The sequence below is a fragment of the Urtica dioica genome, chromosome 9 (genome assembly GCF_054948205.1).
Source record: "Urtica dioica subsp. dioica isolate 48M chromosome 9, U.dioica_male_clone48M_v1_H2, whole genome shotgun sequence".
NCBI classification, from domain to species: Eukaryota; Viridiplantae; Streptophyta; class Magnoliopsida; order Rosales; family Urticaceae; genus Urtica; species Urtica dioica.
The window spans coordinates 3,285,619-3,309,234 of record NC_142764.1 but is presented as its reverse complement, the minus strand read 5'-3'; the positions used below and the strand labels follow the sequence as shown (position 1 = coordinate 3,309,234).

The 23,616-nt window shown below is 41.7% G+C and overlaps 3 protein-coding genes and 1 pseudogene across 3 annotated transcripts; all 4 read left to right on the top strand.

The window, feature by feature from the left end:
• Window positions 1-294: 294 nt before the first annotated feature.
• LOC149384631 (GTP-binding protein) lies at window positions 295-2,986 on the top strand. Its single transcript, XM_089627289.1, has 7 exons — window positions 295-574; window positions 647-797; window positions 882-1,106; window positions 1,202-1,461; window positions 1,567-1,922; window positions 2,112-2,288; window positions 2,359-2,986. The coding sequence occupies exons 1-7, from the start codon at window positions 496-498 to the stop codon at window positions 2,809-2,811; spliced, it is 1,701 nt and encodes a 566-aa protein (XP_089483415.1). The 5' UTR covers window positions 295-495; the 3' UTR covers window positions 2,812-2,986.
• Window positions 2,987-7,665: 4,679 nt separating this feature from the next.
• Window positions 7,666-8,349, top strand: LOC149384630 (uncharacterized). Its single transcript, XM_089625378.1, has one exon. It carries the CDS (start codon window positions 7,666-7,668, stop codon window positions 8,347-8,349), a length of 684 nt encoding a protein of 227 aa, XP_089481504.1.
• A 6-nt stretch (window positions 8,350-8,355) lies between these two features.
• On the top strand, window positions 8,356-11,157 carry LOC149384629 (uncharacterized). The gene is made up of 3 exons (XM_089625376.1): window positions 8,356-9,320; window positions 9,410-10,235; window positions 10,825-11,157. Exons 1-3 carry the CDS (start codon window positions 8,356-8,358, stop codon window positions 11,155-11,157), a joined length of 2,124 nt encoding a protein of 707 aa, XP_089481502.1.
• Window positions 11,158-12,513: 1,356 nt separating this feature from the next.
• LOC149384628 (uncharacterized) lies at window positions 12,514-22,361 on the top strand (annotated as a pseudogene).
• Window positions 22,362-23,616: the final 1,255 nt, after the last annotated feature.

Here is a 23,616-nt window from a genome sequence, read left to right as displayed (position 1 = left end):
TTTTCAGTTGTATAAATTATGAAGTTTGAATTATAAAAAATATTTATTTTTGCAAAATATTTCTCTGAATATCCCTCGGTTTCTTATATTTTTTTTATCGGTTTCATCTACGGTAAGCGGTTTTCTGTTAGTATCGATTCCTTTTCTTTGTCTGAATACCATTCGGTTTTCTTTCCGGTTTCCGGTAAGTGGTTTCCCCTAAAATTGAAGTTTCGGGTTGGTCTACGATAACGGTTAGACGAACCTTTGTCTATATACGCAGGGTCCGAGAGAAGTATATTTATGAAAAAAATCCCATTTGAAGTTACAAATTATTTAGTTATATCTTGAATGCGGCTCTCTTGATAGAGCTAGCTTCATTATACTGCTCTGTTGCTGATGGATCTGCGTCACTTGTTACTGACCTATTCGTTTCTAGTGTTTTCGTAGGTTAAAGCAGTATGTTGATTGGTTACGAAAAAGAAAAATAAAGTTGTGAATTTGGAGCGGTGTCCGATGTCTGGTGTGTGGCTTCGCTTTGGAGCTGACAAAACATGTCGCCGTCGATGTCCAACTGCTTCCTCGTCTGTCTTAGGTACGCGCACGAATAGCCATAGCCATTTTATATAGGGCGTACAAGTGTTTGATCAAATTCCCGCTTTTTTAGGAAATCTCTTCAATGAAATCCGAAGTCGGTCTTTCTCAAAAGAAAAGGTGGACCCAAAACCGGTGGACTTCACGAAAGTCCCCAAAACTCTACTTCCAAGCGTGGTCATTGTTGGACGCCCAAACGTTGGCAAGTCTGCGTTGTTCAATCGGTTCGTTTCATCTCACGTGTCCTTATGAGCGTTTAGGCGTGTTTTGCGTACGTTTATAGAGAATTGTTATGGTGGTTGATTCAGATTGATTAGGAGGAGAGAGGCTCTGGTGTACAACACCCCTGAGGACCATGTTACTCGTGACCTTCGAGAAGGCATTGCAAAGTTGGGAGATTTACGGTTCAGAGTATTGGACTCCGCTGGCTTAGAAGCCGAAGCCACTTCCGGCTCCATTCTCGACCGGACCTCTGAAATGACCGCTCGCGCTCTTGCCACCTCTCAATTCGCCATATTTTTGATCGATGCCAGGTTGGTCTGTTCCTTCCTCCCATATTCCTTTGATTTGGCCCTCTCATTATTCTCGTTGCTGTTTGTTTCATTTGATTTTGATCGTGTTATGTAAGAGCGGGAGTGCACCACCTTGACGTCGAGGTGGGAAAGTGGCTGCGCAAACATGTGTCTGGAATCAAGCTCGTCGTCGCACTAAACAAAGCTGAGTCACTTTTCGACGGTAATGACTCTCTTGCCACTGTAGCTTCTGAGGCTTACAGGCTAGGTTTTGGGGAACCTATTGCCATATCGGCCGAAACTGGGATGGGTTTGCAAGATCTGGACGAGACTCTAAGGCCAATACTCAAATATCATGTAATCAAACTCATAAATGGTATACTGTGAACTCAAGCAATGATTTCAGACATTACAATTCGAGGGTTCATGGGTTATATATGGTTTACTCTTTTTTTTTTTTTTTCTTTTTTCTTTTTTGTAGATGTTCGTGCTTCTGGAGGTAAGCTGCTTGAGGAGATGCGTTGCTCCAAGGTTGAGGAGGAGAGTAAGTTGCCACTACAGTTGGCAATTGTGGGACGCCCCAATGTTGGAAAGTCAACCTTACTGAACTCACTGCTACAACAAGATCGCGTCCTCGTGGGCCCAGAAGCGGGATTGACAAGAGATTCAATCAGAGCCGAGTTTGAATTTGAAGGGAGAGCTGTGTATCTGGTTGATACTGCTGGTTGGTTGCAGAGGACTAAAGATGCAAAAGGACCGGCGTCGTTGAGCATTGTGCAATCAAGAAAGAGCCTCATGAGGGCTCACATCATTGCTCTGGTGCTTGATGCTCAAGAGGTTTGTGCGCTGCATTTTTATTTAACATTTGGCCTTGTTTTATTTATCATGTTGTGATTGTTCAGCTATACAGACTGAACACTATTCATTCTTGCACATCTATAGTTATGTGTAAAGTTTACATCTGTTTTTTTTTTTTTTTTTTTTCATATATAATAGTAGTAATTGTGATGTCGGTGTTATGAACAGATAGTGCAGGCGAAAAGAAGCATGACCCATACAGAAGTTATCATAGCAAGACAAGCGGTAGAAGAAGGGCGCGGCTTAGTAGTGATTGTGAACAAGATGGATCTTCTGAGAGGAAAAGATGCGTCTAAAAAAGTAATGGAAGCTGTCTCTGAAGAAATTCAGACTGTCATACCGCAGGTAGGTATAATATATGATGTTGGTTTAAGGGGGTAGATAAGAAATAATGCTATTGCTGCTACAAAAACAGATAACGGGGATTCCAGTGGTGTTCATATCGGCGATGGAGGGGAAGGGAAGAATGGAAGTGATGAGGGAGGTGGTAGAGACGTACGAGAGATGGTGTATGAGGCTGTCGACAGCAAGGCTCAACCGATGGCTGTGTAAGGTCATGAGCCGGCATTCGTGGAAGGACCAGGCTGCGCAGCCCAAGTACTTCACGCAGGTCAAGTCGCGACCCCCCACTTTTGTGGCCTTTGTGGGGGGCAAAACGGGGCTTTCCAACACTGAAGTGAGGTTCCTAGTGAGGTCTTTGAAAGACGATTTTGATTTGGGGGGAATCCCGATCAGGATCGTGCAGAGGACCATCCAAAGAAATGCTGCCAACAGCAACACCAACACCAACAAGCGCTCTTCAACCACCAGAATTACTCTCAAAACTAGCTTGTCCGACAAGAGAGTTGTGCCTGCTGATGATGTATGAGTCCACATGATTATTATTTTTTTCTTCAGATATGTGTAAATCCCAAGTAATGAGTTTTCTTGACAGGCCAATGATTGATGTTAGTTTCATTAAAGCAGCAATTTTGTCTTTTTGAAATTTGAACTTCAACAATTCGGCATATTTCCAATAAAACTCTCAATAATGCTTACTGCCTGCCTGGTAATTGTTATAAGTGACCAAGTTTACTTTTCGTTTTTTGACGTCTTTATTCACAAAATGGTAAATATGTGTCGTTGAAAAGAGGGATACTTTAAGAATATGTATGTTGTGTGTGATAAGACTAGAGTGTCAAATAGAATGAAGATGCCATCCCTCATCATCGTCATCCTTGTTCTTGCATTGGTGGAGATGCCACGGTGTGCATCATCGGGGCTCCTTCGTGGCCCATTTCTACCGGGAGTAATACCATTCCATAGAGATAGTGGTCATCGAGCGTAGAGGCGTGGCAGGAGGTCGAATCGTCAATATGGAGATAGTGGTCTTCCCATAATGATCCATCATCTGCCTCTTATCTGGGACGGTCACCACCTCGTTTTCAAGACCCTTTGTTCCGAATCCCAAAAATTGGGTGGTGTAGAAGGCCATCTGTCTTTTGGGCATCCGGACTCATCCGACGCTCCAATGCCATGCTGCACTTGACCTACGAGTGCCACGTGGAAGTGGTGACCACTCCCCTGGAAGAGTCTACCATTGCCAAAAGACAACTCCAGCACCCTTACGCCGCTTTTGTCAAAGAGCCTCCTCAACCCTATAACATCTTACTAACCTTCCTCACTATTACCCATACATATACCCATTCTCCATTCTCCTTGTGGTTGGTTAGGAATACTTTAGGGCTGCTTCGGGTCTAAAATTGCGGAGCTGGTAGCCACGTTGGAGGTTCCCGATATTGACTTCACAAGCATTTCAATTACGAAGCGACACCATGCCCACAACATGACGTACAAGATATTGTCTCGAAAAGCTATGAACGACTCATCACTCAACTCCATATTCATACATTCACTCAAAACCTTTCATTTGTATTAATGAATAACTGAATGACGTCGTGAATGACAAGTGTGAGAAAGGAGACGAAAAGAACTGATCGGAGAGCGTACCCACGATACAAGGCTCCTGAAGTGTTTGTGCGGGTTCGTGTTGGACTAACACCATTTGTTATACATTAATGCGTTTAAGAATGCACCGAGCACATTCGAGACCAGCTCTGTGGCAGTCGAGAACATCGCTTGTCTCATCCTCAAAAGGTACTTTGCCCAACCTCCTTTACTTCCCACCAACCACCAGTGCATGAAGATCTATGAATAGCCATACCAGCTCATATATTATTTTGTAACGTATTATGTCGTCGTTTTCATAGCGTAAAAATGATTACCCGAGGGGAAAAAAACGACATCCCTTGAGGCGAGTTATTGAGAAAAATCTTTGGACCTGTGACTTGGTTGTTTTCACACGAAAATGAACAACTGATGTGATCCCATGTGCAAAGGAACAAAGGCGCTTCATCGAGCCTATTCCTAATTCAAGAGTACAAGACTTCAACAAAGAGTTTCATGGTTTGAACAAAGCTGAATGGAAGAAATATAAAGCTAGAGCCAAAAGCGACGCAAGAAGAAAACCCAACCACGAGGCCAAGGTCGGCGCAAATAAAGGAAAGCTTATTCACGTCATTTTAAGCAGTTTGAGCTATTTATTTGTTATTTTCATAGTTAAAAATAATAGATGAAGTTAGAGTCTTTTTAAAGTGTTTTTGGGCTTTAGTTATGCTTAATGAAGCCCATCTGTGTTAGGTATTAAGTTAGACTTTTAATTTTAATGTTATCAGGTCTAAATAATGTTTTGTAGGCCCATTTAAACTAGGGCAACAATGTACTCCGAATTTGCTTTGTATTTTCCTATTTAAAGGAGGTTTCAAGCTGAATGAAAGGCGTCCAGATTTTGATAAAAAAAATATGAGAGTCTTCTCTTGAGTTCTTATGAACTTCTATCGAACTTATCAAGACTAGTCTTGTGGCGTTCAAACCCGACTCATCAGACGGTCTTTCGCAACCGTTCGTGGCGTCATTCGATCCACCTTCGTTCCTAAATTGTAGACGATCTGTCGCTGTGCTATTGGGGTATCGGGTCTCGGAGCTTAGTCGGCCGAGGTTCATATTAAGTGGTATCATAGCTGTGCTCTACGTTTAGGTCTGCTTATCCAATTTTCTATTATTTTTCATTTTATTTGTATTCCTTTTTCTTTTTGTTGAAGTATCTTTTCCAGAAAAAAATTGAAAAAAAAGAAATAAAAAGAGACAGATCCAAAAAAAGGGTTTGAACAAAAAAAAAAAAAGAAAAGAAAAGAAGAAGAAGATGGATTTTGATGAGTTTTTTAGTGTGGCCAAAGGATATAATTTCGAAAGAAACAAAAAAAATTATGAAGAGATTGGATCGAATTGAAGAAAATCAACAATCCAAAAGTGTTGCTGAAAAGAAAAGGGTAGAGGCCCTTGACAAGAAATTGGATGTTTTGACAGAAAAATTTTGTATCGAGTTTGAACACCAGACCTTCCAGCAAAAGAAGAAGAAACATGCCCAACATGTCGAAGTTGTTGAAAAAAAAAGGAAATTCTTGTGGGAGATGAGTTAGTGACTACGCTAATCGAGGAGTCTATTCCCATAAAATTAGAAGTCCCAAATTTGGCAATTCCTTATTTTGAGGATAACAAGAATATGGAGGACGAAGTAATTTCGTTTCAAACGAAAAAGGTCAAGATTTTCTCTCCCATCTCTGAATTCAACAACATACAAGATTTGAGGACAAATCTTCTTCAAGAGAGAGAGAATGATGTGATCCCTTGTGCAAAGGAACAAAGGCGCTTCATCGAGCCTATTCCTAATTCAAGAGTACAAGACTTCAACAAAGAGTTTCATGGTTTGAACAAAGCTGAATGGAAGAAATATAAAGCTAGAGTCAAAACCGATGTAAGAAGAAAACCCAACCACGAGGCCAAGGGAGGCGCAAATAAAGGAAAGCTTATTCACGTCATTTTAAGCAGCTTGAGCTATTTATTTGTTATTTTCGTAGTTAAAAATAATAGATGAAGTTAGAGTCTTTTTAAAGTGTTTTTGGGCTTTAGTTATGCTTAATGAAGCCCATCTGTGTTAGGTATTAAGTTAGACTTTTAATTTTAATGTTATCATGATGAGGACATGCCCCAAAAGGAGCCGCAAGCAAAATACCAAGTGCCGGAAGGACCCGTGACGAGAGCTCGAGCGAGGAGATTCAAGGAGGAGCTTAACAATCTGATCATCAAGCTCCAAGATGAAGAAGGGGACAAGCTCGCAAAGGAGAGGATTCAAGGAAGCCAAGAAACAACAATGAAGAACGTTATTTGGGCTGAATTGAATTAGTCAGACTATTCCTATTTTTCTATTTTCAGTTTATGTTATTTGGGCCAAGACATGTTATTTAAAACGCCCATAATGGTTTGTATTGGGCTGGTCCTTTGTTTTATGCTTATTAGTACTTAAATAAGTCTAAATGGGCTTATTAGGTTATGGGGCCCATGGAGCTGCGAATTTGACCTTTGTAAACTCTATAAATTAAGCCTTTAGGCTGAATGGAAGACACAATTCTGATTTCGAGTTAAACACTATTCTGTGAGGATTTTCATTCTCTCTTTGGTTCGTTTAGAACTATTCGAGTCTCTTAAAAAGCGGTGCGTGTAGGAGTTCGAGCCCGACTCATCAGACGGCCATTCGCATCCGTCCGTGGCGTCATTCGATCAACCTTCGTTCCTAAAACATAGACGATCCGTCGCTGTGCTATTGGGGTATCGGGTCTCGGAGCTTAGTCGGCCGAGGTTCGTATCAAGTGGTATCAGAGCTAGTCTCTACTTTTAGGTCTGCTTATCCTTTGTTTCGTTTTCCTTGTTTTCTTTTCTCCGTTTGTGTTGTGTTCATCCCGTACGTACGTATTTGTTGTGTTGAGTCTGTGTTTGTTATCTTCGTATTAGGTCTGTGTTCTTTTCGTGCTAGGTCTGTGTTCTTGAGCATAAAAAAAAAACAAAACAAAAAAAGAAAAAAAAAAGATCCGAAAAAAAAGAGGAATCCGTGGAGATCATATATTTTTTGTTCATTACCGGGGTCTGTTTTAGGAAGTCAATTTTATTCAGTTTCCCGATTTTTGGCACCTAATTTCGGAAGTATCTTTATGTCTTAGTTTCCCTGATTTGCTTTTATCCCTTTTATTTCCAGAATCAATTTCCACTTAATTACCATTTCATTCGTTTCCTGATTTCGTGTGATCACAATCAATTTCAGCGTTTCACATTAATTCTGAATTAGTATTTATCTCCCGGATATCAAAAAAAAAAAAAAAGAAAGAGGATCCGAAAAAAAAAAAAAAAAAATCCTTGTATGTTTTGGAGCGTTTTCAGGTACCCTACATCCTATTGATATTTTTTTTTGTCGCCATTTGTCAATTGTGGGCTGATTGTCGCACCTTGGAAGAATTGTTTTTGGGACTTATTTAAGATCCTGATCATAACTTTCTGTGGTGTTATCTTTCTTGTTTGTGTCATTTGGGGTGTCGTTTTTATTGTTCGTGTCGTTTGGGTGTCGTTTGTGTCGTTTTGGTGTATCGTTTTCGAATTCCTTTCATCACCTTCCTGGTCTCTGAGTAGTTCGGTACGAGCCTATAGAGAGTTTGAGTGAGTGGTAAAAGGCAGAGAGAGTATAACTATCGCCATTATCAAACACGAGCGCTGAGTGATATTATTTGAGTGTAAACACGTGAGGGAGAGGTTGGTGAGGTTTTTTTTTCGTTACTAACAATATCTTGCAGCAACCATGTCTAACAACGGCGACGCAGATGAGGGAATTCCAGACCGGAGGCTGATGATGCAAGCCATGATAGGAGAAATGAGGAGGATGATGAGGGAAGAGTTGGAGCCGCTACGAGAACGTGTTGAGAGAGTGGAGGAAGGCCAACAAGCTCCCAACAGAGGAAGACGAAGACAGCCTAGGGATGAGACAGAAGATGAGATGGAGAATGATTTTGAAGAGGAGGATTATAGGAGAGGAGGACGAAACGAGAGAATGTTCGAAAGAAGACATGGAGGAAGGGACAGAGAAGACGGAGGAATTGGTGGCATCAAGCAGAAGATTCCAACATTCCAAGGGAAAAGTGACCCGGACGCCTACTTTGAATGGGAGACCAAAGCCCAGTTTGTGTTCAATTGCTACAACTACACCGAACGCAAGAAGGTAATACTTGCTGCCGCTGAATTCACTGATTATGCTATTGTTTGGTGGGATCAGCTGGTGACGAGTAGGCAACGGGATGGAGAGGAGCCGATAGAGACTTGGGATGAGATGAAGGCCATCATGAGGAAGAGATTCGTGCCTCGCCACTATTACCGAGAACTCTACCAGAAGCTTCAGCGCCTACGGCAAGGCACTCGCAGTGTTGAGGAGTACTACCGGGAAATGGAGGTTGCCATGATCCGAGCAAACATCAAGGAAGATCGCTAGTCTACCATGGCCAGATTTATCAACGGGCTGAACCCTGACATATCGGACAAGGTGGAGTTGCAGCATTATGTCGAGATGGAGGATTTGGTTCTCTTGGCCGTCAAGATTGAGAAGCAGCTCAAGACGAGGGGTAGCATGCGGGGAAACCGATTCTCAGAACAACCTGCATGGAAGAAGACCTTCAACCGAGACGAGAAGAGTAGTTTCAAACCACGAGGGGACGTAGCCAAGCCAAGCACTTCCACGGCCCCAACCACATCTAATCCTGGTCCCAGTGCTCAAAAGAAACCGGAGGCGTCATTTCAGCGAAACCGTGATATCAAGTGCTTCAAGTGCCAGGGAGTAGGTCACTTCGCGAATCAATGCCCGAATAAGAGGAGCATGACGATTCTTCCGACCGGAGAGATGGTTACCGACGATGAAGAGGAAGATCAAGAGTGTACCGGAGAAGAGTCAGACGAGGAAATTGAGGCACCATCGGAGCTCGTGTTGGTCTCTCGACGAACTATGAACGCCCAGGTTGTACGAGACGATGAGGAGCAGCGTGAAAACATCTTTCACACCAGGTGCCATATTGGTGAGAAGGTGTTTAGTGTTATCGTCGATGGAGGGAGTTGTACGAACATAGCCAGCGTTGCTGTAGTGAAAAAGCTTGGACTTCCAACGACAAATCACCCTCGTCCTTACAAGCTTCAGTGGTTTAATGATGGTGAAGAGGTACGTGTCTACAAACAAGTCCTTATCAGTTTCCGAATTGGCAGCTATGAGGACTCGGTGCTCTGTGACGTAGCACCAATGGACGTGGGGCATATACTTTTGGGGCGGCCGTGGCAATTCGACCGGAGGGTGACTCATGACGGCTGCACCAACAAGTACTCCCTCAGGCACAAGAATCGTACCATCACCCTCGCACCCCTTACTCCAAAGCAAGTTCATGAAGATCAACTGATGATGCAACAAGAGAAGGAAAGGTTAGGACCCTAGAGAAGGGAAAAGAACCAAGGGATGAGGTAAAAACAAAGAGAAAAAAAGAGAGAGTCCCAGAGAGAAAACCCGAGAGGGAAGTGGGGAGTGAAAAAAAAGATGGGGTCATGAAAAACAAAATCGGTGAGAGAAAACAAAACAACTTCTTTGCGGGAAAGAGTGATGTGAGGAAAGCCTTCTTTGCCAAACAGCCGATGATTTTACTTGTGTACAAGGAGGCTGCCTTATTCACTAACCAACATGGCGAGGTTCTACCTACTGCCATTGTTTCTCTTTTGCAGGAGTTCAAGGACGTTGTTGTTCGAGATATGCCAAGAGGACTACCACCGATTCGGGGGATTGAGCACCAGATTGACCTTGTACCCGGAGCCTCGCTTCCAAACAGACCGGCCTATCGAACCAACCTTGAGGAAACGAAGGAGTTGCAACGGCAAGTCGAGGAACTTTTGTCAAAGGGGTACATTAGAGAGAGCATGAGCCCTTGCGCCGTACCAGTTCTATTGGTTCCAAAGAAGGATGGGTCCCAGAGGATGTGCGTGGATTGCCGAGCCATCAACAACATCACGGTCAGGTATCGATTTCCCATTCCTAGATTGGATGATATGCTAGACGAATTACATAGTGCGTGTGTTTTCTCTAAGATTGACTTAAAGAGTGGGTACCACCAAATTAGAATGAAAGAGGGGGATGAATGGAAAACCGCTTTTAAAACTAAACTTGGGTTGTATGAATGGTTAGTGATGCCTTTTGGTTTGACTAATGCACCTAGCACATTTATGCGACTTATGAATCATGTTTTGCGTTCGTTCATTGGTAAATTTGTGGTGGTATACTTTGATGATATTTTGATTTATAGCAAGACCCTGGATGATCATGTCTTACACTTGCGTGAGGTTTTTATTGTACTCAAACGTGAACAGTTATTTGCTAACCTTGACAAGTGCACCTTTTGCACCGATCACGTTGTTTTCTTGGGTTTTCTTGTAAGTTCAAAAGGAGTGCAAGTAGATGAGGAAAAGGTGAAAGCTATTCAGGAGTGGCCGACGCCGACAAATGCAGCACAAGTACGAAGTTTTCATGGCTTAGCGAGCTTTTATAGGCGCTTTGTCAGAGATTTTAGCACGATCGCTGCCCCGCTCACGGACGTGATGAAGAAAAATGTGGCGTTCGCATGGGGGCAAGCACAAGAGGAGGCGTTCACCGAAATCAAAGGAAAATTAGTCAACCCTCCTTGTCTCGCATTACCTAACTTCGATAAACCATTTGAGGTTGAGTGTGATGCGTCCGGCATGGGAATCGGAGCAGTTCTCATGCAAGATCGACGGCCGATTGCGTATTTTAGCGAAAAATTGAGTGGGGCCACCCTTAAATTACCCCATTTACGACAAGGAGATGTACGCATTGATTCGAGCTTTAGAGACTTGGCAGCACTACCTTTTGCCAAGAGAGTTCGTGGTCCACACCGACCATGAGTCACTGAAGTACTTGAAGGGACAACAAAAGCTCAACAAACGGCATGCGCAATGGATGGAGTTCATCGAGCCGTTTCCATCGAGCCGTCTCCATGATGCGAATCGAGGAGCTAAAGTGGATGCAAGTGATCAAGGAGTTCAAATGGATACAAGTGGACCTGAGATGACTAAAAGAAAACTTTCAAGTGATCCATTAAGTTTGCCTAGTGGGCCTCTCACAAGGTTTAAGGCCAAACAATTCAAAGAGGCTCTAAATGGGCTGATTCAACAAGTTAGCTCATTTGGGCCCAAAGTTGAGGCAAATCTAAAGCAAGAGAGCCTAATTACAATGATTAAGGTTCTACAAGAGTAATCAGAATGCCTAGGTCGTTTTTAGGCATTGGATCCACATTTCTAACAATAAATAAGGCTGTTCACTCTTTTGGGAGTTACTATTGTAACCACTCAGAATAGTTGGACGAATTTGGGGTGTTTATACCCATTTAGTGTGTTGTTTTGTGTGTTTTTATGTCAAAAACTTTCAGTTTCAATGTTATAAGGGCTGAGAGTTATTTGCATTTAGATTTCAGCTTTTATTACTAGTGTCTTAAATGTTGTTTTTAGAGCTGTTGGAGCAAAACGTTTTTGGCTGATTGTAAAGCCTCTCCAAGGCTATAAATAAGTGTTTAGGAGAATGTAATCAGGGACAATTCCCCTTTGAATGAAATATATGTGAGTTTGTGTCTTTCTTGTTCTTGAAAAGACTTTTTGAACTTATCAAGTTTTCTTGTGGCGTTCAGCAACTTGACTTATCATCTTGATTCTTAAGTGATCATCTTGAGTGTCTTGGTGTGGCGTCATATATATTGTAGGCTTGGTTCTTATCTCTCTAGATATTGGGTCGAGTCTCAACATTCTAGTCCTTTGCAGATCTTGGGGTCTTTTTCCAATCATTGTTATTGGGTCTTATCACATTTGTTGGTAAGGATCATATCATTTGGTATCAGAGCTTGGGTTCTAAGGAAAAGTTTGTCTATCATTTATTTTAATTTTCGTTTGTGTCATTTCAAGTAAAAAAAAAAAAAAAAAAAAAAAAAAACACAAAAGAAAAAAAAAAAAAAAGCACAAAAAAAGTAGGTTTTCCCCATTTTTTTTTCGCACAACTTTCAGTTTTCTTTGTTTTCTTATCATTATAATTTAAAAAAAAGGCAAAAAAAAAAAGCAAAAAAAGCAAAAAAAAGAAATAGCCAAATGAAGAAAGAATTCAGTCTATCGTTGTAGTATTTTTGTTTGTTTTGTTTTATGGTCTGATTCTAGAATTGGTAATTGAGCTTTTTAGTTTACGTAGTGTGGGTTGTTTATCTCATATCTTATCCTTTGCTTTTGAGTCTCGTGATTTGTTGAGTTGTTTCACACATTGAATTGCTACTCGAAACACTTGTTGTTTACTTAGTCTGATTAAGAACAAAAGAAAACACTAGAGTGGAAAAAGGCAAGAGTGTGAGATTATTTGAGGGTAAAAGCCATTTTATTTCTAAACACGAGTGTTGAGCGGATACATTATTGAGAGAAACACGTGAGCGAGTGTTTGTGAGGTCCTCTAACAGATACGTTTTTTTTTTTATTAAAAAAAAATATATATTTTAAATGTCAGGAAACGAATCTGATCGTGGGAGATACGTACAACCACCACTTAATCGAAATCTTCAAATCTGCATTCGTGGCGTTGATGACGGAGAAGTTTGAGCAACTAAATGCGAGGATTGATGGAATAGAAGGGATGGCAGCAAATCATGCACCAAATGTTCCCAATAGACGAGCACAAAGAGCTGAAGAAGAGGGTGATGTATCGGAAGGTGTTGAAGACGAGGTTGCTGAAGATGGTGGAGAAGAGCGTCAACATAACCGGGGCAGGTTTGGGCGTGGTAATGAGAATAGAGAAGCTAGGAGGGGAAGGCCTGGAAGGGATGATGATTTGGGGAGTATAAAGGTGACCATACCTTCTTTTCAGGGGAGAAATGAACCTGAAGTCTATTTGGAGTGGGAGCAAAAGATAGAGATGGTGTTCGAGTGTCATAACTACTCGGAGATGAAGAAGGTGAAGCTCGCAGCGATTGAGTTCACTGATTATGCCATAATATGGTGGGATCAGTTGTTGAAAGAAAGGAGGAGAAATAGAGAGCGCACGGTGGAGACATGGGAGGAGATGAAAGCCATCATGAGGCGGCGATTCATTCCAAGTTATTACCATCGGGAGTTGTACAACAAATTGCAGCGTCTAACTCAAGGAATAAAGAGTGTAGATGAGTATTTCAAGGAGATGGAGGTGGCAATGATAAGGGCAAACGTGGTGGAGGACAGAGAAGCAACGATGGCCAGATTCTTGCATGGACTAAATCGTGAGATAGCGGATGTCGTGGAGATGCAACATCACGTGGAGTTGACCGATATGGTGCACCAAGCCATCAAAGCGGAGCAGCAACTAAAGCGAAGGAACATGGCTAGGAGAGGACCAAGTATGTCGTCAACAAATTCGTGGAGGGCAGCCTCTAGACGAGATGAATTTCAAGCAAACAAGCCTAAATTTGACACTTTGAAAAACGTCGTACAACAACCAGGGGCTACACAAGGTAACAAAGAGGCTAATTCTACTAAAACACGTGATATAAAGTGTTTCAAATGTAGAGGTTCAGGACATATAGCCAGCGAGTGCCCAAACAAGAGGGTTATGGTGATAAACGCACAAGGTCAGCTTGAGTCGGAGGATGAGGAAGATGAAGTAGATGAGGACATGCCACCACTTGAGGATTGCAGCGATGGTGAATACCCAGTCGATGGAGAACTATTAGTGGCGAGGAGAGCTCTTAGTGCACAAGTGAAGAAAGAAGAAAATAATCAGCGCGAGAATTTGTTTCATACTCGATGCTTCGTGAACCGGAAAGTGTGTAGTGTGATTATTGATGGAGGAAGTTGCACGAATGTCGCGAGCAATGAACTTGTCGAGAAATTGGCGCTGCCTACCTTGAAGCATCCACGACCCTACCGTCTTCAATGGCTTAATGATAGTGGAAACATCAAGGTGACAAAACAAGTTCTTGTGGCATTTTCGATTGGCAAGTATGAAGATCAGGTGCTTTGTGATGTGGTACCGATGGAAGCTTGTCACATGCTTTTGGGGAGGCCATGGCAATTTGATAAGAGGGTCTCACATGATGGTTTCACCAATCGATACTCTTTTACTCTTAAAGAGCAACCTGTTACACTTGTACCATTAAGTCCCAATCAAGTTCTTGCTGATCAATTGAAATTACAAACAAAAGAGAAAAAGAAAAAGAAAAAGAAAAAGAAAAAGAAAAAGAAAAGGAAAGAGAAAAAGATGAAAAAAAGGAATTTGAAAAGAAAGAGAGAAACATGAGTGAAAAAGTTAGTCTCGTGGCAAAAAAAAGTGAGATCAAGAGGGCATTATTCACCCATCAGCCCCTTATAGTACTCATGTACAAGGAGGCCTTTTTATGTACTGATGATCTTGCCGGATCTTTGCCGAGCAACGTTTTCTCTCTTTTGCAGGAATTTGTAGATGTGTTTCCGGAAGAGGTACCTCCTGGTTTACCTCCTATTCGAGGGATCGAACATCAAATCGACTTTGTTCCTGGCTCCACAATTCCAAATCGACCAGCCTATAGAAGTAATCCGGAGGAGACTAAGGAACTTGAGCGGCAAGTCAGTGAGCTAATGGAGAAGGGACATGTGAGAGAAAGCATGAGTCCGTGTGCTGTTCCGGTGATTCTAGTGCCGAAGAAGGATGGGACATGGAGAATGTGTGTTGATTGTCGAGCCATCAACAACATCACGGTAAAGTATCGACATCCTATTCCTCGTTTAGATGATATGCTGGATGAATTGCATGGATCGTGTGTGTTTTCTAAAATTGATCTTAAGAGTGGATATCATCAGATTAGAATGAAAGAAGGAGATGAGTGGAAAACTGCATTTAAGACAAAATATGGATTGTATGAATGGTTAGTTATGCCTTTTGGGTTAACCAATGCCCCGAGTACATTCATGAGACTTATGAACCATGTTTTACGTACTTTCCTTGGACATTTTGTTGTTGTCTACTTTGATGATATTCTGATTTATAGTAAAAACCTTGAGGATCATGTTGCACATCTAAAATTGGTTTTAAAAGTTTTGAGGATCATGTTGTACATTTTGCACGGATAAGCTTGTGTTTCTTGGTTTTGTTGTAAGTGCTAAAGGGATTGAAGTTGATGAGGAAAAGGTGAAGGCAATTCACGATTGGCCAACGCCTACTTCGGTAAGTCAGGTAAGAAGTTTTCATGGTTTGGCTAGTTTTTATCGACGATTTGTTCGAGACTTTAGTAGCCTTGCAGCGCCGCTAACCGAAGTCATCAAGAAGAACATCCCATTTAAATGGGGAGCTGAGCAAGAAAAGGCATTCAGACTGATCAAGAAAAAATTAACTAACGCTCCTTTGCTTATTTTGCCTAACTTCACTAAAACGTTTGAAATTGAGTGTGATGCTTCAGGTTTAGGAATTGGTGGAGTTTTGATGCAAGAAGGAAGACCAATTGCGTATTTTAGTGTGTAATCAGAGAGGTTTTGGAGAGAAGAGGTTGTATATTTCTCATTCACGTAATGGGTATTTATACAAGTTAGACAAGAAACGTAAAGGAAAGAAATGAATTACAATAATTACATAATATTCTATTCTAATAACTATCCAATATTCTATAATAACTACCCAATATTATGTTCACATTCTAACACTCCCCCTCAAGCTGGAGCATATATGTTAATCATGCCCAGCTTGTTACAAAAATATTCGACCCGAACCCCATTAAGAGCCTTCGTGAAAATGTCTCCTATTTGATCGCCTGTCTTTACATATGAGGTGGAAATCAAGCCTTGTTGAATCTTCTCGCGAACAAAGTGACAGTCGATCTCAATATGTTTTGTTCTCTCGTGGAAAACTGGGTTGGATGCGATATGGATGGCAGCTTGGTTGTCGCACCATAATGTTGCTGGCAAAGTGACGTTGAAGCTTAATTCAGTCAATAGCTGTTGTATCCACATTATCTCGCATGTTCCTTGGGCCATCGCTCTGTATTCCGACTCCGCACTTGATCTTGATACGACATGTTGCTTCTTGCTCTTCCATGAGACCAAGTTTCCTCCAAAAAATACGCAATATCCAGTAGTTGATCTTCTGTCTATCTTGGACCCTCCATAGTCTGCATCTGTGAAGCATTCAATCCGATTGTGACCATGATTTGAGTATAGGATTCCACGTCCTGGTGCTCCTTTCAAGTAACACAAGATCTGTTCCAATGCTGCCCAATGATCAACTGTCGGAGATGCCAAGAATTGACTTACTATGCTGACGGAGTATGCAATGTCTGGACGAGTAACGGTGAGGTAGTTCAACTTGCCGACCAATCTTCTATATCTTTCAGGATCATCCATTGGTTCTCCCTCCTTAGTAAGCTGTATGTTGGGAGTCATTGGGGCACTGCATGTTCTGGCACCTAATTTTCCTGTTTCGGAAAGCAAATCAAGTACATACTTCCTTTGCGATAAGTATATACCTTTTTTGCTTCTCGATACTTCAACACCCAAGAAGTATTTTAGCGTGCCCAAGTCTTTTGTTTGGAACTGAGTGTGGAGGAATGCTTTGAGAGACGAAATTCCGGTAGTATCACTCCCTGTAATTACTATGTCGTCAACGTAAACAACTAGGAGAATGACACCATCTCTTGTGCTCCTGAAAAATACAGAGTGGTCAGATTTGCTCTTTCGAAGCCCAAACTCTTCAAAGGCATGGCTAAACCTTCCGAACCAAGCACGAGGGCTTTGTTTCAGCCCATACAACGCTTTTCGAAGACGGCAGACACGGCCCCCTGAGCAACAAAACCAGGAGGTTGCTCCATATACACTTCTTCATGTAGGTCGCCGTGTAGAAAAGCATTTTTTATGTCAAGTTGGTGAAGGTGCCAGTCATGAGTTGCTGCCAAGGAGATGAAGAGTCGGATGGATGTCAACTTGGCAACAGGAGAGAAAGTATCGGAATAGTCAACGCCGTATGTCTGGGCAAAGCCTTTAGCGACTAAGCGGGCCTTCAATCGAGCAATCGTGCCATCTGGATTCATTTTGACCGTAAAGACCTATTTACATCCAATTGCCCGTTTCCCTGAAGGAAGAGTAACCAACTCCCAAGTACCATTGTCATCTAAGGCATTCATTTCCTCTGTCATTGCTTTCTGCCAACCTGGATGATCTAATGCCTTACGAACAGTTTTAGGAATGGTGATAGAGTCGAGGGATGAAACAAAGGCATATGAGGAGGATGACAAAAGATTATATGAGATAGATGAAGAGATGGGGTAAGTACACTGTCGTTTACCTTTGCGTAATGCAATGGGAAGATCTTCGATTGGAGGTGGATCTGATGACGAAGGACCCGGTGTAGGACATGTCTCTGGAGGATCAATGAGCGTGTGTGGTACCGGACGGATACGACGAGTGTAGATCTTGATCGGAGGAGGAGGAGGTGCAACGCTAGGAGCAGGTTCAATGGTGTCTGTGGAGTCAAGTGCTATGGTGTCTGAGGAGTCAGGTGCTATGGTGTCTGTGGAGTCGGGTGCTAAAGGAGGTGATACTTGTGAGGGAGATGGAACGTCTGGTGAAGTAATGGAATAGACTAAAAGATCATCGTCCTCGGGAGGTGGCAAGGTTGATTTCTCAGATGTGAAGTATGGTAAGTGTTCTAGAAAGGTGACATCGATAGACACAAGATACCTTTGAAGACTAGGACAGTAACATCGATACCCTTTTTGAAGACGAGAGTATCCCAAAAACACACATTTTAAGGATTTTGGATCTAACTTTGTAAGAGCTGGACGAACATCCCAAACAAAACATGTACTACCGAAGATTTTTGGTTTAACGGGAAACAAAGGCTTTTGAGGGAATAATGTTTTGTAAGGAATCGCACCTTGAAGAACAGATGATGGCATACGGTTGATAAGAAAACACGCAGTAGAGATGGCATCAGCCCAAAAACACTTTGGAACACCTGTTTGAAATAGCAAAGCTCGTGCAGTTTCAAGAAGGTGTCGATTTTTGCGTTCAGCAACTCCATTTTGGGACGGAGTATTAACACATGAAGTTTCATGAAGCATGCCATGTTGGGTCATGTAATTTTGAAATTGACTAGACATGTACTCTTTGGCATTATCACTACAGAAGGTGCGAATAGAGATATTGAATTGAGTACGAATCTCAGTACAAAAAGAGCAAAATATTGAGAATAATTCAGAACGCGTTTTCATTAAAAATAACCAAGTTACACGAGAAAAATCATCCACAAAAGTGACGAAGTATCGAAAACCTGGTTTGGACGTAATAGGACATGGACCCCAAACATCTGAATGAACTAATTCAAACGGAGCGCTAGATCGTTTATTGATCCTAGGGCTAGAACTAAGGCGATGATGTTTAGCAAACTGACACGACTCACAATCTAAAGTCGAAATTGAGCGAAATTGAGGACAAAGAAGCTTGAGAAGAGGAAGGGAAGGGTGACCTAAACGACAATGTTCTTCAAGGGCAGACGTGGTGCTGGAACAAGCAATGGATTTGGGTGTGTCGAGAATGTAGAGGCCTCCAGATTCATGTCCTTTACCAATAGTCCGTTTGGTCATGAGATCCTGAAAAACACACGAGTTTGGGAAAAATGAGATTGAGCAATTTAACGTTTTTGTGAGTTGGCTAACAGACAAGAGATTAAATGATAGGTTGGGTAAGTGCAAGACTTGCGATAGCGTCAAAGAAGAAGTGGGTGTGATAGTGCCAGAACCAATAACATTGGAAGGGGATCCATCGGCTAAGGTAACCGTGGAAGCGGAAGCATGAGGTGTAAGGGTGGAGAAAAGTTTTGAATTACCTGTCATATGATCTGTGGCACCAGAATCAATGACCCATTTGGAGGATGAGGAAAGAAGACACGCACTCGGGTTACCTGATTCGGCAATGGCAGCGACAGAGGGTTTTGAAGTCCTTAGTGATTCTTGATACTCGACAAATTTGGCATACTCATCAGCAGGGACACGAACCAAATTGTTGTCGGAGGATGCAGCATGAGCAGATGGGTTCTTTTGATTCTTGTACTGAAGCTTTCGGCACTCTTGGATCGTATGACCTGGTTTCTTGCAGTAGTTACAAGTGACTGCGGCAGTGTCTGTTGGACGAGACTCTGAATTCCTTGGGGCTCCAGGTTTGTAATAGGCGGGGCGGCTTGAGCTATGCGTGTTTCGGGATAGTAAAGCTTCAGTGACAGGATTAGACGGGGCTCCCTCCGTGCGAAGAACGCGGCTGAACACCTCTTGGAGAGAGGAAATGTCGGAACCAGAGATTATCTGAGATCTTGCAGTGTCAAAGGTTGAAGGCAGTCCCGCAAGAAAACTCATAATGGCCATTTGCTCACGCTGTTGCTGCTGAACTTTCACATCGGCACTGAAGGGCAGCAACATGTTGAGCTCTTCATAGATCTTTTTGAACTCCATAAAATAGGTGGTGAGAGATTGGTCCTGTTTTTCAGCCCTGTAGAAGGCTTTGCATACATCGAACATGCGAGAGAGATTCCCTTTTCCAGAATAAAGGAAATCCAAATAGTCCATTAATTCTTTGACGAACTCGCAGTGATTAACAAGACCAATTACCTCACTACCAATGGAGTTACGGATTTGGAGGAAAAGGCGAGCATCTTCCCGAAGCCATGCTTGCTTTGACTCGTCACTTGGAGCTGTATCGGTTAGATGATCATCTTTGTCGATACTTCGAAGGAATAACCGGATGGTTTTGCTCCAATCGAGGTAATTAGAACCACTCAACTTGTGGTCGGTGATCTTCGAGAGGATCGGCATGATTTCCGGTACACCAACAGCCTTTATCTCAGCCATGTCGTTTTAGAAAGAGTGAGCAGCTAGACGGAACGTCGAAGAGATGAACCTGAGAATTTTTTTTTTTTTTTTTTTTTTTTTTTTTTTTTTTTTTTTTTTTTTGCGGCAGCGGCGGCGGCGGCGCGTGGAGGCGCGTGGGTTGGCGGAATAAACAGGTTTTGGCACAGAATTGATCGGAATTGAGTTTCTGAATGGTCTGGGTAAGTGGTGAGTGTAAGGGATCGATGGATTTAGATGATAATGATGAAAAGATTTCGGAGGCTTAGAAGATTTTCTGAAAAAAAAAAAAAAAAATCTGAAACCCTAATCTGGTGGTTTAGGGCAGATTAATCTCGAACCCAGGTAATGGGATGTTTGATTTCGAATTTTTGGGAATTTTCGGATGGCTCTGATACCATGTAATCAGAGAGGTTTTGGAGAGAAGAGGTTGTATATTTCTCATTCACGTAATGGGTATTTATACAAGTTAGACAAGAAACGTAAAGGAAAGAAATGAATTACAATAATTACATAATATTCTATTCTAATAACTATCCAATATTCTATAATAACTACCCAATATTATGTTCACATTCTAACATATTGCGTATTGAATATTGTGATATTTTAAAATTAACTAACGCTCCTTTGCTTATTTTGCCTAACTTCACTAAAACGTTTGAAATTGAGTGTGATGCTTCAGGTTTAGGAATTGGTGGAGTTTTGATGCAAGAAGGAAGACCAATTGCGTATTTTAGTGAAAAGTTGAGTGGGGTAGCCCTGAACTATCCTACTTATGATAAGGAATTATATGCATTGGTGAGGACTTTGGAAAATTGGCAGCACTATCTTTGGCCTAAAGAATTTGTGATACATACGGATCATGAGTCGTTGAAGCATTTGAAGGGCCAACACAAATTGAATAGACGACATGCGAAATGGGTGGAGTTCATTGAAACATTTCCGTATGTGATCAAATATAAGCAAGGTAAGGAGAATGTTGTGGCAGATGCATTATCTCGCAGGTACGTTCTACTCTCTACTCTAGATTCTAAGTTGCTTGGATTTGAGTACATTAAGGAATTGTATGCTTCTGATTCTGATTTTGGGGCAGCCTTTGAATGTTGTTCTAATGGGGCGAATGGAAAATTTTTTATTCATGATGGTTTTCTATTTCGTGAAAATAAATTATGCATTCCTCATTCTTCATTACGTGAACTACTTGTTAGAGAAGCACATTCTGGTGGTTTGATGGGTAATTTTGGGGCAGCTAAGACATTGGGTATGTTGCATGAACATTTCTATTGGCCCCATATGAAACGAGATGTTGAAAAGATTTGTGAGCGATGCATAACTTGTAAACAGGCCAAGTCTAAACAACAACCACATGGTTTGTATACACCACTTCCAATTCCTAGTGCACCTTGGGTTGATATTTCAATGGACTTCGTTTTGGGATTACCAAGGACTAAGAGGGGGAGAGATTCTGTTTTTGTGGTCGTTGATCGATTTTCTAAAATGGCACATTTTATTGCATGTCACAAAACTGATAACGCATCAAACATTGCTGACCTGTTTTTCAAAGAGATTGTTAGGTTGCATGGCATGCCTCGCACAATTGTTTCTGATAGAGATGCGAGATTCTTGAGCTATTTTTGGAAAACGTTGTGGGGAAAGCTGGGAACAAAACTATTGTTTTCTACTACTTGTCATCCACAAACCGATGGGCAAACTGAAGTGGTAAATAGATCATTATCCACTTTGTTGCGTTCTATCATTCAAAAGAACCTGAAAGCTTGGGAAGATTGTTTGCCACATGTTGAATTTGCATATAATCGTAGTGTTCACTCTGCAACTAAGTTCTCTCCTTTTGAAATTGTTTATGGTTTTAATCCAATAACACCTTTGGATTTGATTCCTTTACCTATTGGTGAGCAAGTTAACTTGGATGGGAAAAAGAAGGCAGATCTTGTGAAACAGATTCATGAGAAGACAAGGCAAAACATAGAGCGACGGACTGAGCAATACGCAAAGAATGCCAACAAGAGCCGCAAGAAAGTGATTTTTGAGCCAGGGGACTGGGTTTGGTTGCACATGAGAAAGGAGCGATTCCCTGAGCAAAGGCGTTCCAAATTACTTCCAAGGGGTGACGGACCATTCCAGGTTTTGGAGCGCATCAATGACAATGCCTACAAGCTTGACTTACCTGGTGAGTATGGTGTTAGTGCAAGCTTTAATGTTTCTGATCTATCATATTTTGATGTAGGTGATGATTTGAGGACAAATCGCTGTCAAGAGGGGGAGAATGATGCGAATCGAGGAGCTAAAGTGGATGCAAGTGATCAAGGAGTTCAAATGGATACAAGTGGACCTAAGATGACTAAAAGAAAACTTTCAAGTGATCCATTAAGTTTGCCTAGTGGGCCTCTCACAAGGTTTAAGGCCAAACAATTCAAAGAGGCTCTAAATGGGCTGATTCAACAAGTTAGCTCATTTGGGCCCAAAGTTGAGGCAAATCTAAAGCAAGAGAGCCTAATTACAATGATTAAGGTTCTACAAGAGTAATCAGAATGCCTAGGTCGTTTTTAGGCATTGGATCCACATTTCTAACAATAAATAAGGCTGTTCACTCTTTTGGGAGTTACTTTTGTAACCACTCAGAATAGTTGGACGAATTTGGGGTGTTTATACCCATTTAGTGTGTTGTTTTGGGTGTTTTTATGTCAAAAACTTTCAGTTTCAATGTTATAAGGGCTGAGAGTTATTTGCATTTAGATTTCAGCTTTTATTACTAGTGTCTTAAATGTTGTTTTTAGAGCTGTTGGAGCAAAACGTTTTTGGCTGATTGTAAAGCCTCTCCAAGGCTATAAATAAGTGTTTAGGAGAATGTAATCAGGGACAATTCCCCTTTCAATGAAATATATGTGAGTTTGTGTCTTTCTTGTTCTTGAAAAGACTTTTTGAACTTATCAAGTTTTCTTGTGGCGTTCAGCAACTTGACTTATCATCTTGATTCTTAAGTGATCATCTTGAGTATCTTGGTGTGGCGTCATATATATTGTAGGCTTGGTTCTTATCTCTCTAGATATTGGGTTTGAGTCTCAACATTCTAGTCCTTTGCAGATCTTGGGGTCTTTTTCCAATCATTGTTATTGGGTCTTATCACATTTGTTGGTAAGGATCATATCACTTGAAGGGACAACAAAAGCTCAACAAACGGCATGCGCAATGGATGGAGTTCATCGAGCCGTTTCCATGTGTCATCAAGTACAAACAAGGTAAGGAGAATGTGGTAGCCGATGCCCTTTCTCGAAGGTATGTCTTACTTTCCACTTTAGATGCTAAACTGCTTGGTTTTGAACATATCAAAGAGTTGTATCCAGAAGACCGAGAGTTTAGTGAGATATTTACGAAGTGTGATAAGGTGGCGTCGGGAGATTACTTTAGGCATGATGGATTTTTGTTCAGGCTTGGTAGACTTTGTGTGCCTAGTTGTTCTCTTCGGGAGTTGTTAGTTAGGGAAGCTCATGGTGGGGGCCTTATGGGACATTTTGGGATAGCAAAAACTCTAGGAGTGATCCAAGAGCACTTTTATTGGCCTCGCATGAAGCGTGATGTTGAGAGGATCTGTGGTAATTGTATCACATGTAGGAAAGCTAAGTCGAAAGTTCATTCACACGGTATGTATACACCTTTGCCTATTCCTAGCTCACCTTGGGTAGATATATCTATGGATTTTGTGTTAGGCTTGCCTAGGACTAAGCGAGGTCGTGATTCTGTTTTTGTAGTGGTTGATAGGTTTTCAAAAATGGCACATTTTATTCCATGTCACAAAACCGATGATGCTTCTAATGTTGCTGATCTGTTCTTTC

Excerpts from the sequence above, each read along its gene's own strand:
- LOC149384631 (XM_089627289.1), top strand. The coding sequence starts at position 496 with ATGTCTGGTGTGTGGCTTCGCTTTGGAGCTGACAAAACATGTCGCCGT. Across the intron at positions 1,462-1,566 it reads TGTAATCAAACTCATAAATG|ATGTTCGTGCTTCTGGAGGT; the intron begins GTATACTGTGAA and ends TCTTTTTTGTAG. Across the intron at positions 2,289-2,358 it reads TTCAGACTGTCATACCGCAG|ATAACGGGGATTCCAGTGGT; the intron begins GTAGGTATAATA and ends CTACAAAAACAG.
- LOC149384630 (XM_089625378.1), top strand. The coding sequence starts at position 7,666 with ATGTCTAACAACGGCGACGCAGATGAGGGAATTCCAGACCGGAGGCTG.
- LOC149384629 (XM_089625376.1), top strand. The coding sequence starts at position 8,356 with ATGGCCAGATTTATCAACGGGCTGAACCCTGACATATCGGACAAGGTG. Across the intron at positions 9,321-9,409 it reads ATGCAACAAGAGAAGGAAAG|GGAAGTGGGGAGTGAAAAAA; the intron begins GTTAGGACCCTA and ends AAAACCCGAGAG. Across the intron at positions 10,236-10,824 it reads ACTTGCGTGAGGTTTTTATT|GGACAACAAAAGCTCAACAA; the intron begins GTACTCAAACGT and ends AAGTACTTGAAG.